Source organism: Nerophis ophidion, linkage group LG18 (genome assembly GCF_033978795.1).
Source record: "Nerophis ophidion isolate RoL-2023_Sa linkage group LG18, RoL_Noph_v1.0, whole genome shotgun sequence".
NCBI lineage: Eukaryota > Metazoa > Chordata > Actinopteri > Syngnathiformes > Syngnathidae > Nerophis > Nerophis ophidion.
Window position 1 is genome coordinate 49,595,950 of NC_084628.1, and position 16,641 is coordinate 49,612,590.

General features: G+C 41.1%; 2 protein-coding genes across 4 annotated transcripts in view; both read right to left on the reverse strand.

Moving 5' to 3' along the window:
* The window catches only part of LOC133537301 (fructose-bisphosphate aldolase C-like), a 34,679-nt gene extending 31,609 nt beyond the window's left edge, over positions 1–3,070 (reverse strand). The window contains exons 1-4 of the mRNA XM_061878310.1: positions 2,560–3,070; positions 2,405–2,473; positions 2,112–2,318; positions 1,637–1,761 (exon numbers count right to left, since the gene is read on the reverse strand). Of these exons, the coding sequence (XP_061734294.1) occupies positions 1,637–1,748 (112 nt within the window). The 5' untranslated portion in view covers positions 1,749–1,761; positions 2,112–2,318; positions 2,405–2,473; positions 2,560–3,070. The remainder of the gene's footprint in view (positions 1–1,636; positions 1,762–2,111; positions 2,319–2,404; positions 2,474–2,559) is intronic.
* Positions 3,071–11,607: 8,537 nt separating this feature from the next.
* Positions 11,608–16,641, reverse strand: part of LOC133537302 (bridge-like lipid transfer protein family member 2) — a 43,765-nt gene continuing 38,731 nt past the window's right edge. For all 3 annotated transcript variants that reach the window (XM_061878311.1, XM_061878312.1, XM_061878313.1), the window contains exons 34-40: positions 16,100–16,186; positions 15,643–15,753; positions 15,429–15,564; positions 15,224–15,348; positions 15,031–15,132; positions 14,817–14,951; positions 11,608–12,638 (exon numbers count right to left, since the gene is read on the reverse strand). In XM_061878311.1, coding sequence (XP_061734295.1) covers positions 12,453–12,638; positions 14,817–14,951; positions 15,031–15,132; positions 15,224–15,348; positions 15,429–15,564; positions 15,643–15,753; positions 16,100–16,186 — 882 coding nt within the window. In that variant the 3' untranslated portion in view covers positions 11,608–12,452. The remainder of the gene's footprint in view (positions 12,639–14,816; positions 14,952–15,030; positions 15,133–15,223; positions 15,349–15,428; positions 15,565–15,642; positions 15,754–16,099; positions 16,187–16,641) is intronic.

The window sequence follows — 16,641 nt, forward strand, 5'->3', positions numbered from 1 at the left end:
AGGTGATAGGCACTGACACTACACATATAGAGAAGGAAATAGGCACTGACACTACACATATAGAGAAGGTGATAGGCACTGACACTACACATATAGAGAAGGAAATAGGCACTGACACTACACACATAGAAAAGGAAATAGGCACTGACACTACACATATAGAGAAGGTGATAGGCACTGACACTACACATATAGAGAAGGTGATAGGCACTGACACTACACATATAGAGAAGGAAATAGGCACTGACACTACACATATAGAGAAGGAAATAGGCACTGACACTACACACATAGAAAAGGAAATAGGCACTGACACTACACATATAGAGAAGGTGATAGGCACTGACACTACACATATAGAGAAGGTGATAGGCACTGACACTACACATATAGAGAAGGTGATAGGCACTGACACTACACATATAGAGAAGGAAATAGGCACTGACACTACACACATAGAAAAGGAAATAGGCACTGACACTACACATAGGGAAGGTGATAGGCACTGACACTACACATATAGAGAAGGTGATAGGCACTGACACTACACATATAGAGAAGGTGATAGGCACTGACACTACACATATAGAGAAGGAAATAGGCACTGACACTACACACATAGAAAAGGAAATAGGCACTGACACTACACATAGGGAAGGTGATAGGCACTGACACTACACATATAGAGAAGGAAATAGGCACTGACACTACACACAGAAAAGGAAATAGGCACTGACACTACACATATAGAGAAGGTGATAGGCACTGACACTACACATAGAGAGAAGGTGATAGGCACTGACACTACACATATAGAGAAGGTGATAGGCACTGACACTACACATAGAGAAGGTGATAGGCACTGACACTACACATAGAGAGAAGGTGATAGGCACTGACACTACACATAGAGAGAAGGTGATAGGCACTGACACTACACATATAGAGAAGGAAATAGGCACTGACACTACACATATAGAGAAGGTGATAGGCACTGACACTACACATAGAGAGAAGGTGATAGGCACTGACACTACACATATAGAGAAGGTGATAGGCACTGACACTACACATAGAGAAGGTGATAGGCACTGACACTACACATAGAGAGAAGGTGATAGGCACTGACACTACACATAGAGAGAAGGTGATAGGCACTGACACTACACATATAGGGAAGGAAATAGGCACTGACACTACACATAGAGAAGGTGATAGGCACTGACACTACACATATAGAAAAGGAAATAGGCACTGACACTACACATATATCCACATAGGTTTTATTTGTACTAAATATACATTGTCCTGTCAGTTGGATGACACGTGAACATACACGCTAACTAGCACATGTTAGCATGTATGTCATGAAACATCAAAGGTTCGGTCTTGTTTACTTACCGATAATTGCTAATGTCCTTTATTGAACAAGCATCAACCTGCTGTCCACACGCATCTCTTATGTGTGGCTACCATCTACTGGTCATACTTATTATTACACCATGTACCACAAGCAGAATGAATACATATCTGAGGCACATGGGGTTATAAGGAGCAATGTCCATTTGTGAGAAAATAAAAAGTTTTTAAGTGCGCCTTAAAGTCCGCAAAAAGGGTAAAGAGATATTTCACCCACCTACTGACTCGTCTGCAGCCAAGATGCCCTTCCCTGGAGACACAATGCGCAGTGCAGTCTCGTGGAGTTCTTTCTTCTGGGCCTCAGAGAGGCTCTGGAACTGTTGCGTCATGGTGATGAAGGAACTAAGCAACATTCCATAGAAAGACGCCACTGAGTGAACATTTGACAGAGTAGCAAAAGCACAAAAAACCACACTGGGATGATTCTTTCAATATACTTTCTTCCTGATAAGGTGTTAAAGTGATGTAACCCATCTTATAAACACACAATCAAGTGAATATTCATATTTGAGCATACAATACTACCACCAATATAATATGAAACACCTTGCAACAAAAACATCTATGAAACAAACAACTTACTTTTATTTTCCTACATTTGAATTAGGCCAAGAATGTATTGCAGTTCAAAGGAGCTGATCAAGGGATTCACTGACAGGAAAACAAGGGAAAAAGCAGCAAGAGGTTCCTACCTGACAGACGCTTGAAAAGTGAGCGGTCCTCTGATGCTTGACACTGATGGAGGAAGCAAGCTTGACTCTCAGCTGGTATCCAGGCAACACGCCTGGGGGCGGAGCTTCCACGCCCATTTCTTGACTCTCAGCTGGTATCCAGGCAACACGCCTGGGGGCGGAGCTTCCACGCCCATTTCGTTCTTTGAAAACAGAGGATGCTCCCAACTGTAAATATTCAACATTAGGAAAGTGATTCCAACAATTAACATGTTTATTTCATTCACAATTGATTCTTGATTCACATTCAATACCTTTTTGAGTGTTGAGGAGCACTGATTCCACGACATTTGACATTCTTCTAGAAGCCAGACTAGGAAAAACTGTTGCACAAAATCAAGTTAATTTAATGTCGTAATGCACCGAGGCAAACTTTTGACAAAAAAAACATGTATTTTTGCTTACCTACCAAAATGTTACATGTAGTGAAACAGGCGATAAACTTCGTTATCCGCAGGGCTCGGATTTAACCACGGCAACCACTCTCTCATTTGCTGTAGTGCCCTAAAAAATTGACCACTAAAAAAAAACTTACAGGTCCGTCATTTATTACTGCGTTTCCGGCGCACCGCAACACAACAGAACAAATTCTCAGAATTTCTTGCAGCACCAACTCTTCTGGGGTGCTACAGTCATGTTCCCTCGCTTCCTGTGGTGAGTTTAGATGGAGACAGGTGTGGACAATATTGGAGACACTTGTCCCCACACTAAAAGTAAACAGCCAAGGAAAAAACTATACAATATTGCTTTCATTTTGTCAATACAGTGTCCATCAGCTGCTGTGACTGAGAGTTAAGGAGGTTAGTAAGCTGCAGTGACTGAGAGTTAAGGAGGTTAGTAAGCTGCTGTGACTGAGAGTTAAGGAGGTTAGTAAGCTGCTGTGACTGAGAGTTAAGGAGGTTAGTAAGCTGCTGTGACTGAGAGTTAAGGAGGTTAGTAAACTGCTGTGACTGAGAGTTAAGGAGGTTAGTAAGCTGCTGTGACTGAGAGTTAAGGAGGTTAGTAAGCTGCTGTGACTGAGAGTTAAGGAGGTTAGTAAGCTGCTGTGACTGAGAGTTAAGGAGGTTAGTAAGCTGCTGTGACTGAGAGTTAAGGAGGTTAGTAAACTGCTGTGACTGAGAGTTAAGGAGGTTAGTAAGCTGCTGTGACTGAGAGTTAAGGAGGTTAGTAAGCTGCTGTGACTGAGAGTTAAGGAGGTTAGTAAGCTGCTGTGACTGAGAGTTAAGGAGGTTAGTAAGCTGCAGTGACTGAGAGTTAAGGAGGTTAGTAAGCTGCTGTGACTGAGAGTTAAGGAGGTTAGTAAGCTGCTGTGACTGATAGTTAAGAAGGTTAGTAAGCTGCTGTGACTGAGAGTTAAGGAGGTTAGTAAGCTGCTGTGACTGAGAGTTAAGGAGGTTAGTAAGCTGCTGTGACTGAGAGTTAAGGAGGTTAGTAAGCTGCTGTGACTGAGAGTTAAGGAGGTTAGTAAGCTGCTGTGACTGAGAGTTAAGGAGGTTAGTAAGCTGCTGTGACTGAGAGTTAAGGAGGTTAGTAAACTGCTGTGACTGAGAGTTAAGGAGGTTAGTAAGCTGCTGTGACTGAGAGTTAAGGAGGTTAGTAAGCTGCTGTGACTGAGAGTTAAGGAGGTTAGTAAGCTGCTGTGACTGAGAGTTAAGGAGGTTAGTAAGCTGCAGTGACTGAGAGTTAAGGAGGTTAGTAAGCTGCTGTGACTGAGAGTTAAGGAGGTTAGTAAGCTGCTGTGACTGATAGTTAAGAAGGTTAGTAAGCTGCTGTGACTGAGAGTTAAGGAGGTTAGTAAGCTGCTGTGACTGAGAGTTAAGGAGGTTAGTAAGCTGCTGTGACTGAGAGTTAAGGAGGTTAGTAAGCTGCTGTGACTGAGAGTTAAGGAGGTTAGTAAGCTGCTGTGACTGAGAGTTAAGGAGGTTAGTAAACCCGCTGTCACTCCCGGTTTCTGTTGTTGTTGGCCAAACTGTTGTACTGAACCACAAGGGGGCGTTGAAGAAGAGCACATCTTGTTTATTAGACTTGATCTAATCTTCATTAGCCAAACTGTGGTTTGTTTTACTTTGATATCAAAAAGTAAAAGCCAATTTATTTGTTTACTTTACTTGTGTTTTATTAATGTCACAAATGTATTACTTTCAAAAACATTTGACACATCATTTAATGTTTTATTGTGTGTAGTTAATTCATATATGACATATTTCAGCACAAATGCTTAATGGATCCGTCCCGATACAACATTTACATGTTCATAACTTAAAAAAGAAATAAGAAAAAATACATCCGTCCATCAAAATGTGTAAATAGAGATAAAGGCATCATGAAATGACAAAAAGCTGACAAGTTTATATTAATAATGAAATTTAAAAAGCTGTTTATGTATGCATGCATGCTTTGGGGCCCCAGCCTGGAAAGAAAATAATGTTTGCCTTGGGGCCCTAAAATATGAGACCTCCTTTTAGGCAACACTTGCCTTCACCTTTAAAAGTTCAAATTCGAGGCTTGGACCCGTTCAACTTGTTCAGAGTCGGCTGGAAGTTTAGATAAGTGATCATGAATGACATCTTTGTACTCTTTTTTTTTTTTCAAATTCTGCAAGCTAAATTTGTCATGTCAAGCTATTTCTTACCCGAGACATTTTAGAAGTGTGCCCAAACCTTCTCCTTCATCGAAGACGTCTTTCTACTACATGCACAAACATAGTTAGCAGTGTGCAGGTGGTTACCTGACAAAGTTTTAGAAAGTCATGTTAAGAATACTTTTTTGAAAATTTGTATCAACCGAGAAACGTAAATTCGGACGTGAATCAAGCTTTTATCTTGGAAGTCCTTTTCAAAACAAATGTTAATAAAATAAAAATAAAAATAAATATATATTTAAGTCAAGTCCAGTAAGTCACTATGAAGTAATAAAGGATGAATTGGGTCAAGAACCCCAATAGTAACCCCATTGTGTGCTATTTCCATCTAATGAGTTAGCGGCCCCGAGAGGACGGCTTCAAGTCTCCTGGTAATTCATCCTTTAATCCACTGAGGTCTTTTGGTCTCACAGCAATTCATCAACCCTTCGGCTTCTTCTTCCGCCGAGAGCTGTAACATGTGAAGAACGTGCTGGAACACTTTAGAAATCATGTTCCTGCACAAGGGAACACGCTGACTTGACCCACATCACACAGGAGATGTTTTCTTAGTTGATGGACTTGTGCAGACAGCAACATGTCAGTTTAAGGACTTCAAAATGTTTTACATTCTATTTCTTTATTATTTAAAAAAATAAAATCCAGTTATGTTTACTCAACTGCAGAGTAACAATTTTAAGAAATTCATTTTTATACAGGTCAAACTGCAAAAAGATGAATCCTTCATGTCAGCAATTCAACTCTTCAGGTGAGACAACCATTCTCGCTCATATTCTCTCCCACCTATCCACAATCTGAGAGTGGTTCTCAAGTACCACCACAGAAAACACTTGGCTCTCCAAATACCAGCGTAATGGCTTAACATTGAAATAAAGTAGCGTAGTAGGCCCAGGAATTCATTACAAACAAGGCTGAGCTTTTATTTAACAAGCATATTTCATCTTTTTCCCACTGCAACATTACACAGTTTGAACAGTAAGACTGTGCTAACGGCTCATTACATTATTTGATTGATTCTTGTGGCGTAGCACTGGATGGGGCCCGCATACCATACACTACACTTTGACAATCACTCATCAACTGGATGGGGCCCGCATACCATACACTACACTTTGACAATCACTCATCAACTGGATGGGGCCCGCATACCATAAACTACACTTTGACAATCACTCATCAACTGGATGGGGCCCGCATACCATATACTACACTTTGACAATCACTCATCAACTGGAGGGGGCCCACATACCATATACTACACTTTGACAATCACCCATCAACTGGATGGGGCCCGCATACCATATACTAAACTTTGACAATCACTCATCAACTGGAGGGGGCCCACATACCATATACTACACTTTGACAATCACTCATCAACTGGATGGGGCCCGCATACCATACACTACACTTTGACAATCACTCATCAACTGGATGGGGCCCGCATACCATACACTACACTTTGACAATCACTCATCAACTGGATGGGGCCCGCATACCATAAACTACACTTTGACAATCACTCATCAACTGGATGGGGCCCGCATACCATATACTACACTTTGACAATCACTCATCAACTGGAGGGGGCCCACATACCATATACTACACTTTGACAATCACCCATCAACTGGATGGGGCCCGCATACCATATACTAAACTTTGACAATCACTCATCAACTGGAGGGGGCCCACATACCATATACTACACTTTGACAATCACTCATCAACTGGATGGGGCCCGCATACCATACACTACACTTTGACAATCACTCATCAACTGGATGGGGCCCGCATACCATAAACTACACTTTGACAATCACTCATCAACTGGATGGGGCCCGCATACCATATACTACACTTTGACAATCACCCATCAACTGGATGGGGCCCGCATACCATATACTAAACTTTGACAATCACTCATCAACTGGAGGGGGCCCACATACCATATACTACACTTTGACAATCACTCATCAACTGGATGGGGCCCGCATACCATATACTAAACTTTGACAATCACTCATCAACTGGAGGGGGCCCACATACCATATACTACACTTTGACAATCACTCATCAACTGGATGGGGCCCGCATACCATACACTACACTTTGACAATCACTCATCAACTGGATGGGGCCCGCATACCATAAACTACACTTTGACAATCACTCATCAACTGGATGGGGCCCGCATACCATATACTACACTTTGACAATCACCCATCAACTGGATGGGGCCCGCATACCATATACTAAACTTTGACAATCACTCATCAACTGGAGGGGGCCCACATACCATATACTACACTTTGACAATCACTCATCAACTGGATGGGGCCCGCATACCATATACTAAACTTTGACAATCACTCATCAACTGGAGGGGGCCCACATACCATATACTACACTTTGACAATCACTCATCAACTGGATGGGGCCCGCATACCATATACTACACTTTGACAATCACTCATCAACTGGAGGGGGCCCACATACCATATACTACACTTTGACAATCACTCATCAACTGGATGGGGCCCGCATACCATACACTACACTTTGACAATCACTCATCAACTGGATGGGGCCCGCATACCATAAACTACACTTTGACAATCACTCATCAACTGGATGGGGCCCGCATACCATATACTACACTTTGACAATCACTCATCAACTGGAGGGGGCCCACATACCATATACTACACTTTGACAATCACTCATCAACTGGATGGGGCCCGCATACCATATACTACACTTTGACAATCACTCATCAACTGGAGGGGGCCCACATACCATATACTACACTTTGACAATCACTCATCAACTGGAGGGGGCCCACATACCATATACTACACTTTGACAATCACTCATCAACTGGATGGGGCCCACATACCATATACTACACTTTGACAATCACTCATCAACTGGATGGGGCCCACATACCATATACTACACTTTGACAATCACTCATCAACTGGATGGGGCCCGCATACCATATACTACACTTTGACAATCACTCATCAACTGGATGGGGCCCGCATACCATATACTACACTTTGACAATCACTCATCAACTGGAGGGGGCCCACATACCATATACTACACTTTGACAATCACTCATCAACTGGATGGGGCCCGCATACCATACACTACACTTTGACAATCACTCATCAACTGGATGGGGCCCGCATACCATAAACTACACTTTGACAATCACTCATCAACTGGATGGGGCCCGCATACCATATACTACACTTTGACAATCACCCATCAACTGGATGGGGCCCGCATACCATATACTAAACTTTGACAATCACTCATCAACTGGAGGGGGCCCACATACCATATACTACACTTTGACAATCACTCATCAACTGGATGGGGCCCGCATACCATATACTACACTTTGACAATCACTCATCAACTGGAGGGGGCCCACATACCATATACTACACTTTGACAATCACTCATCAACTGGATGGGGCCCGCATACCATATACTACACTTTGACAATCACTCATCAACTGGAGGGGGCCCACATACCATATACTACACTTTGACAATCACTCATCAACTGGAGGGGGCCCACATACCATATACTACACTTTGACAATCACTCATCAACTGGATGGGGCCCACATACCATATACTACACTTTGACAATCACTCATCAACTGGATGGGGCCCACATACCATATACTACACTTTGACAATCACTCATCAACTGGATGGGGCCCGCATACCATATACTACACTTTGACAATCACTCATCAACTGGATGGGGCCCGCATACCATATACTAAACTTTGACAATCACTCATCAACTGGAGGGGGCCCACATACCATATACTACACTTTGACAATCACTCATCAACTGGATGGGGCCCGCATACCATATACTAAACTTTGACAATCACTCATCAACTGGAGGGGGCCCACATACCATATACTACACTTTGACAATCACTCATCAACTGGATGGGGCCCGCATACCATATACTAAACTTTGACAATCACTCATCAACTGGAGGGGGCCCACATACCATATACTACACTTTGACAATCACTCATCAACTGGATGGGGCCCGCATACCATATACTACACTTTGACAATCACTCATCAACTGGAGGGGGCCCACATACCATATACTACACTTTGACAATCACTCATCAACTGGATGGGGCCCGCATACCATATACTAAACTTTGACAATCACTCATCAACTGGAGGGGGCCCACATACCATATACTACACTTTGACAATCACTCATCAACTGGATGGGGCCCGCATACCATATACTACACTTTGACAATCACTCATCAACTGGATGGGGCCCACATACCATATACTACACTTTGACAATCACTCATCAACTGGATGGGGCCCGCATACCATATACTACACTTTGACAATCACTCATCAGCTGGATGGGGCCCGCATACCATATACTACACTTTGACAATCACTCATCAACTGGATGGGGCCCGCATACCATATACTACACTTTGACAATCACTCATCAACTGGATGGGGCCCACATACCATAGACTACACTTTGACAATCACTCATCAACTGGATGGGGCCCACATACCATATACTACACTTTGACAATCACTCATCAACTGGATGGGGCCCACATACCATATACTACACTTTGACAATCACTCATCAACTGGATGGGGCCCACATACCATATACTACACTTTGACAATCACTCATCAACCGGATGGGGCCCACATACCATATACTACACTTTGACAATCACTCATCAACCGGATGGGGCCCACAAACCATAGACTACACTTTGACAATCACTCATCAACTGGATGGGGCCCACATACCATATACTACACTTTGACAATCACTCATCAACTGGATGGGGCCCACATACCATATACTACACTTTGACAATCACTCATCAACTGGATGGGGCCCACATACCATAGACTACACTTTGACAATCACTCATCAACTGGATGGGGCCCACATACCATATACTACACTTTGACAATCACTCATCAACTGGATGGGGGCCACATACCATAGACTACACTTTGACAATCACTCATCAACTGGATGGGGCCCACATACCATATACTACACTTTGACAATCACTCATCAACTGGATGGGGCCCACATACCATATACTACACTTTGACAATCGCTCATCAACTGGATGGGGCCCACATACCATAGACTACACTTTGACAATCGCTCATCAACTGGATGGGGCCCACATACCATAGACTACACTTTGACAATCACTCATCAACTGGATGGGGCCCACATACCATATACTACACTTTGACAATCACTCATCAACTGGATGGGGCCCACATACCATATACTACACTTTGACAATCACTCATCAACTGGATGGGGCCCACATACCATATTCTACACTTTGACAATCACTCATCAACTGGATGGGGCCCACATACCATATACTACACTTTGACAATCACTCATCAACTGGATGGGGCCCACATACCATATACTACACTTTGACAATCACTCATCAACTGGATGGGGCCCACATACCATATACTACACTTTGACAATCACTCATCAACTGGATGGGGCCCACATACCATATTCTACACTTTGACAATCACTCATCAACTGGATGGGGCCCACATACCATATACTACACTTTGACAATCACTCATCAACTGGATGGGGCCCACATACCATATACTACACTTTGACAATCACTCATCAACTGGATGGGGCCCACATACCATATACTACACTTTGACAATCACTCATCAACTGGATGGGGCCCACATACCATATACTACACTTTGACAATCACTCATCAACTGGATGGGGCCCACATACCATATTCTACACTTTGACAATCACTCATCAACTGGATGGGGCCCACATACCATATACTACACTTTGACAATCACTCATCAACTGGATGGGGCCCACATACCATATTCTACACTTTGACAATCACTCATCAACTGGATGGGGCCCACATACCATATACTACAATTTGACAATCACTCATCAACTGGATGGGGCCCACATACCATATTCTACACTTTGACAATCACTCATCAACTGGATGGGGCCCACATACCATATACTACACTTTGACAATCACTCATCAACTGGATGGGGCCCACATACCATATTCTACACTTTGACAATCACTCATCAACTGGATGGGGCCCACATACCATATACTACACTTTGACAATCACTCATCAACTGGATGGGGCCCACATACCATATACTACACTTTGACAATCACTCATCAACAGAAGCCAATTCAACATGTTGCCATATGTAAATGTTGTACTAAGGCTTGTATCTTCTCTCCAGTATCCTCTCACCACCACATTGTCCAAAAAAGGGCCTGAGAAGACATGTTGATGTCAGGAGGCAACTGCTGGATTCCCATTTTTTAGGATCGGTTTGAAAATGTATCCAGGACTTTTAGAGAAGAGCAGCAACTACATGTGCTTTCTTCCACTGGGACACGCCACCTTTTTATTGCTAATTAAAAAGACTTCATGATGATACTCTATCTGGTGCTCAATGTTCTGTCCTATTAAGGCTGCCCTCATTGGCTTCCTGTAAATGGGTCAGCTCAAAGTTGGCCATTCCATCTGCGGGTGCAGGACTCCAAGGGAAGAATCATCTAGAAGCTGCATGTAAACATTGACCTGTTTTGAAGTCCATGTAGTACTATCAACTATTTCAGCTGAAACTTCTGGCTCTATGAACTTTGAAGTCTAGTTCAACCAAAGTGTTTGTGATAAGTGTCCTTAAAATTGCACAAAACCTCTGCCAGTGTATATAAAAAGTTTATTATCACTCAAGACAGCGTTTTACTTCACCATGTCACATTAACATCAAAGGACGATTTTTTGTTGTTTTCATGTTTCCATTTTTTTTAAACGTAAGAATATGGTTGAGACAGGTGACTTTCTGAAGTATTTAGAGCTGATGTTCATCTACTAAATGAAGTGTGATGAAGGGTTATCAAATACAATGAAATACTTTTATTGACAAACATTAAGCCACAAAAAGATGAGAAAAAAGCATATTTCTTTGTTGTACAGTTGAAATATGAATATCAGTCATTTAACATTGTCAAACTGAACTGGCTCAGCAGAACAGTTGGACAAGTTAGTCTAGAAAAATACTTTGCATAAAGAAGTGCTGTAGTGTTAAAATGACAAAAGTGATTAATGGTCTAAGCAAATGCTTGTGTGTTTATTTCTAACTGCAGGCTGACAGACACGATTATACAGAACCGTGGCAGCATTTATAAAAGGTATAATTGGTAAAAACATAACCATTTGTATAATTACAGGTTTCTTACAGCAGACAACATAGACACAGTGTTGAAGGTGCTTGCTTGCTAACGTTAGTTCCTGAGCCAGCAGGAAAGAGAGTTGGCAGTGATGTGCAACCACCTGCTCATCAGTTAAATGTAGTGACAGCTGGATGGCACACTAATAAACATTACCTAGTATTTGGTCATTCATTAATCAACAGGCACCCAAGGGCTGCTTTTCTCCACATTCTTGTCCTAACTCAGCCCCAAAATCAGCAGGATTCAATGGCACAAGTCCAAATACGACCTGATTTGTTCCACTAATTGTCCTTTATCATTAAGTTGCCAACAGTGACTCACTTGCGTCGACTGAAGATGCTTTTCTTGCTGGAGGTTTTGTCAGCAGTGCTCAGACCTATGAGGAGTCGTGCCTTCTCATCTTCTTCCTGCTGCTGAAGGCTGTTGTCCGCCTTGCTGTCAGACGTCTTCCCTCGCAGCTCCAAGCCCGTGGCAGGCTTTAGACGCAGCTTCTCCTTTATCATCTATGCAGAAAACAATTGCAACCTTGAGGGAAGTTAAAAACATCTTCATATAGATGAAAGTGTTGAAAGATCCTCTAATATGCAATTTTGACTTTTTCATAATGTATTACCATATGTCCCAAGAGTCTAAATTATTGTCCAAAGTGCAGCTGGGATAAGACTCTTGCAACCCCTATGGACAGGATTATAAAAAGTATTAAAGCTGCTAACACAAAATGTGTTCTACATTTGATCATTTGTTCCCCTTATCTTAAAACTGCCAATTATGGTGTACTCTTATCACCAAGTATTTGATTATGGTGTACTCTTATCACCAAGTATTTGATTATGGTGTACTGTAATCACCAAGTATTTGATTATGGTGTACTCTTAGCACTAAGTATTTGATTATGGTGTACTCTTATCACCAAGTATTTGATTATGGTGTACTCTTAGCACCAAGTATTTGATTATGGTGTACTCTTATCACCAGGTATTTGATTATGGTGTACTCTTATCACCAAGTATTTGATTATGGTGTACTCTTATCACCAAGTATTTGATTATGGTGTACTCTTATCACCAAGTATTTGATTATGGTGTACTCTTATCACCACTATTTGATTATGGTGTACTCTTATCACCAATTATTTGATTATGGTGTACTCTTATCACCAAGTATTTGATTATGGTGTACTCTTACCACAAAGTATTTGATTATGGTGTACTCTTATCACCAAGTATTTGATTATGGTGTACTCTTATCACCAAGTATTTGATTATGGTGTACTCTTATCACCAAGTATTTGATTATGGTGTACTCTTATCACCAAGTATTTGATTATGGTGTACTCTTATCACAAAGTATTTGATTATGGTGTACTCTTATCACCAAGTATTTGATTATGGTGTACTCTTATCACCAAGTATTTGATTATGGTGTACTCTTATCACCAAGTATTTTATTATGGTGTACTGTTATCACCAAGTATTTGATTATGGTGTATTCTTATCACCAAGTATTTTATTATGGTGTACTGTTATCACCAAGTATTTTATGGTGTACTCTTATCACCAAGTATTTGATCATGGTGAAATCTTATTACTAAGTATTTGAATATGGTGTACTGTTATCACTAAGTATTTGATTATGGTGTACTGTTATCACTAAGTATTTGATTATGGTGTACTGTTATCACTAAGTATTTGATTATGGTGTACTCTTATCACCAAGTATTTGATTATGGTGTACTCTTATCACCAAGTATTTTATTATGGTGTACTGTTATCACCAAGTATTTGATTATGGTGTATTCTTATCACCAAGTATTTTATTATGGTGTACTGTTATCACCAAGTATTTTATGGTGTACTCTTATCACCAAGTATTTGATCATGGTGAAATCTTATTACTAAGTATTTGAATATGGTGTACTGTTATCACTAAGTATTTGATTATGGTGTACTGTTATCACTAAGTATTTGATTATGGTGTACTGTTATCACTAAGTATTTGATTATGGTGTACTGTTATCACTAAGTATTTGATTATGGTGTACTGTTATTACTAAGTATTTGAATATGGTGTACTGTTATCATTAAGTATTTGATTATGGTGTACTCTTATCACCAAGTATTTTATTATGGTGTACTGTTATCACCAAGTATTTGATTATGGTGTATTCTTATCACCAAGTATTTTATTATGGTGTACTGTTATCACCAAGTATTTTATGGTGTACTCTTATCACCAAGTATTTGATCATGGTGAAATCTTATCACTAAGTATTTGATTATGGTGTACTGTTATCACTAAGTATTTGATTATGGTGTACTGTTATTACTAAGTATTTGAATATGGTGTACTGTTATCACCAATTATTTGAATATGGTGTACTGTTATTACTAGGTATTTGCATATGGTGTACTGTTACCACTAAGTATTTGCCCTCATAATCAAACTACATTTTCTGGAAGACTATTTTCCTCCTCACTAGCCTTATTTTTGCCTCAAACATAGCAGGCTTGGAAATATTGTTTTCTTTCTTTTAGTGAAGCTGCTGCATCTCCCATGAAGTCCTTTCCTATAACCTTCCCCGAAAGAGAGACATGTTCTCCCTTAGACAACAGTTTTTCAGTTGCAGAGCGTGAAATGGACACGAGTTCCAAATGATTTGGCGTGGACACAATGTTGCCTACTTGTGCGACAAGAGCTTTGCGACTGTCTCTTTTAACAGCCATGGCGAAGTCCAACCAGGTCCAGGTGTTGTTGTGGTACTCTAAACACGGCAGGACCAGGTTCAGGTCCTTCCAGTCCACACTACTCTTCTCGCCCTGGAGAGGTTTATTGATTTATGTTAACACAATTATAAGTAAAAAGGGGATTGGTATGATGGCCAACATGACATTTTACCTTATAGCTGACACAGAGCGGCACTTGAGGAATTTTGACGTAGATAAAGGAATTGTTCATGGCCGCCCTTTCTTTCATCTTATCAATGTCATCAACAGGATGCTGATGGGGGGGGGATTAGAGGATGTCTGTTATTCATTTCAACAACACACACACACACACACACACACACACACACATTACATGTAAATACCTCCGGAGGCTTTCTGAAGGACCTCCTGACCCCAGCAGTGCGGTTGATTCCCTGAGTGACACCTTTACTGGACCCCATGGCACCTATGGTGTCCTCAGATGACTGTCGAGTCTTTACAGGGATACCTTGGATGCAGAGAATATGGCATCATCATCAGCACCACTTTACCGTCTGGATGATCCTGCATCCCTTCGGAGTTTCGTACCCGTGGTAACCAATCTGAACTTGTCTTCCTCATCAGCAACCTCTTCCTCCTCAACATTTCTTCCCGGGAAGAAAAATCCCATCATTCTCTTGAAGAAGTGGTACATCAGTTGGATGGTGAGTGGTACCACGTTCACCTTAAGATCAGAGCGTTTTCATTTTCAAAGGGGAACATTTTTGGTGAAAAGATTATGGCTAGAAGTGACCAAAGTTACTTCAAAGTGTTCCTTGACAGAGATCCCGCCTACAGGGGGGCGCACTTTACTGAAGAGGCGCAGAGCAAACTGTCGTCCTGATTGACATGCGCTCTGAGGGCGAAGCACCACCTATTTGAGATAGATTGGAGAGAAAACCTTGATCTTCAGCTCTTTAATTAAGCTATTTTAAAATGACACTAATGCACATTAACAGCAAGTCCAATTGTAATGAATCAGGCATGCGTCACTGGACAATGCTTGTGCATGCAAGTGCCAGTGGACAAACAAGATGGAACCAACACATACTTCAGTATACTTATGTTTAATGTACCAGCTTTGTACATACCTTTAGCCGCTAGACACAGGAAACCAGGCGGAGAATATAAAGAGAATGTAATAGACACTGTGGCCTTTGTCAAAATGTAATTTCCAAGTTAACTTATCCGCATTTTGTTGAATCCAAACTAAATTTTACCTTGTATGCTGCATTGGGCAGAAGATTGTTCATTGTAAACCAGCCTAACTCCAACAGATGCTCTGCAGTGTCATCAGACTTGTTGAGCTATAAAGACGGTCAGAAATCAATCACAAATTCAAATCAGTTATGTAGGATAGGCATGATTAAACAATTTACATTTGATATTAAAAAAACTTGATCAAACTGAATTGGTTTGAAAAGAAAAAGAAAAAAAAAAGAACTCAAACCCATGCTGTGCAGGTGCAATGAAGGCCTGCGACCAGCAGAGGGTACACAACAACTTTGCTATATTGGTATTACTATTAGTATTATTATTATGTCACTTATAGCGTACAAATGTTCAATGGTAATACTGTGATATCTTTCTACTTCACTAATCAGTTTCTGAATGAATACTGGTGTCATATTCTTGCTGTTTTTGTCATCCCTCTTCTTTCTGTCTACTCCTGCTATGGCTCGGGTGCCACAAACACTAAATATATCACAACATTTAAATAAGTTAATACAAATAATGCAACAACAGAAGTATCCTACAATTC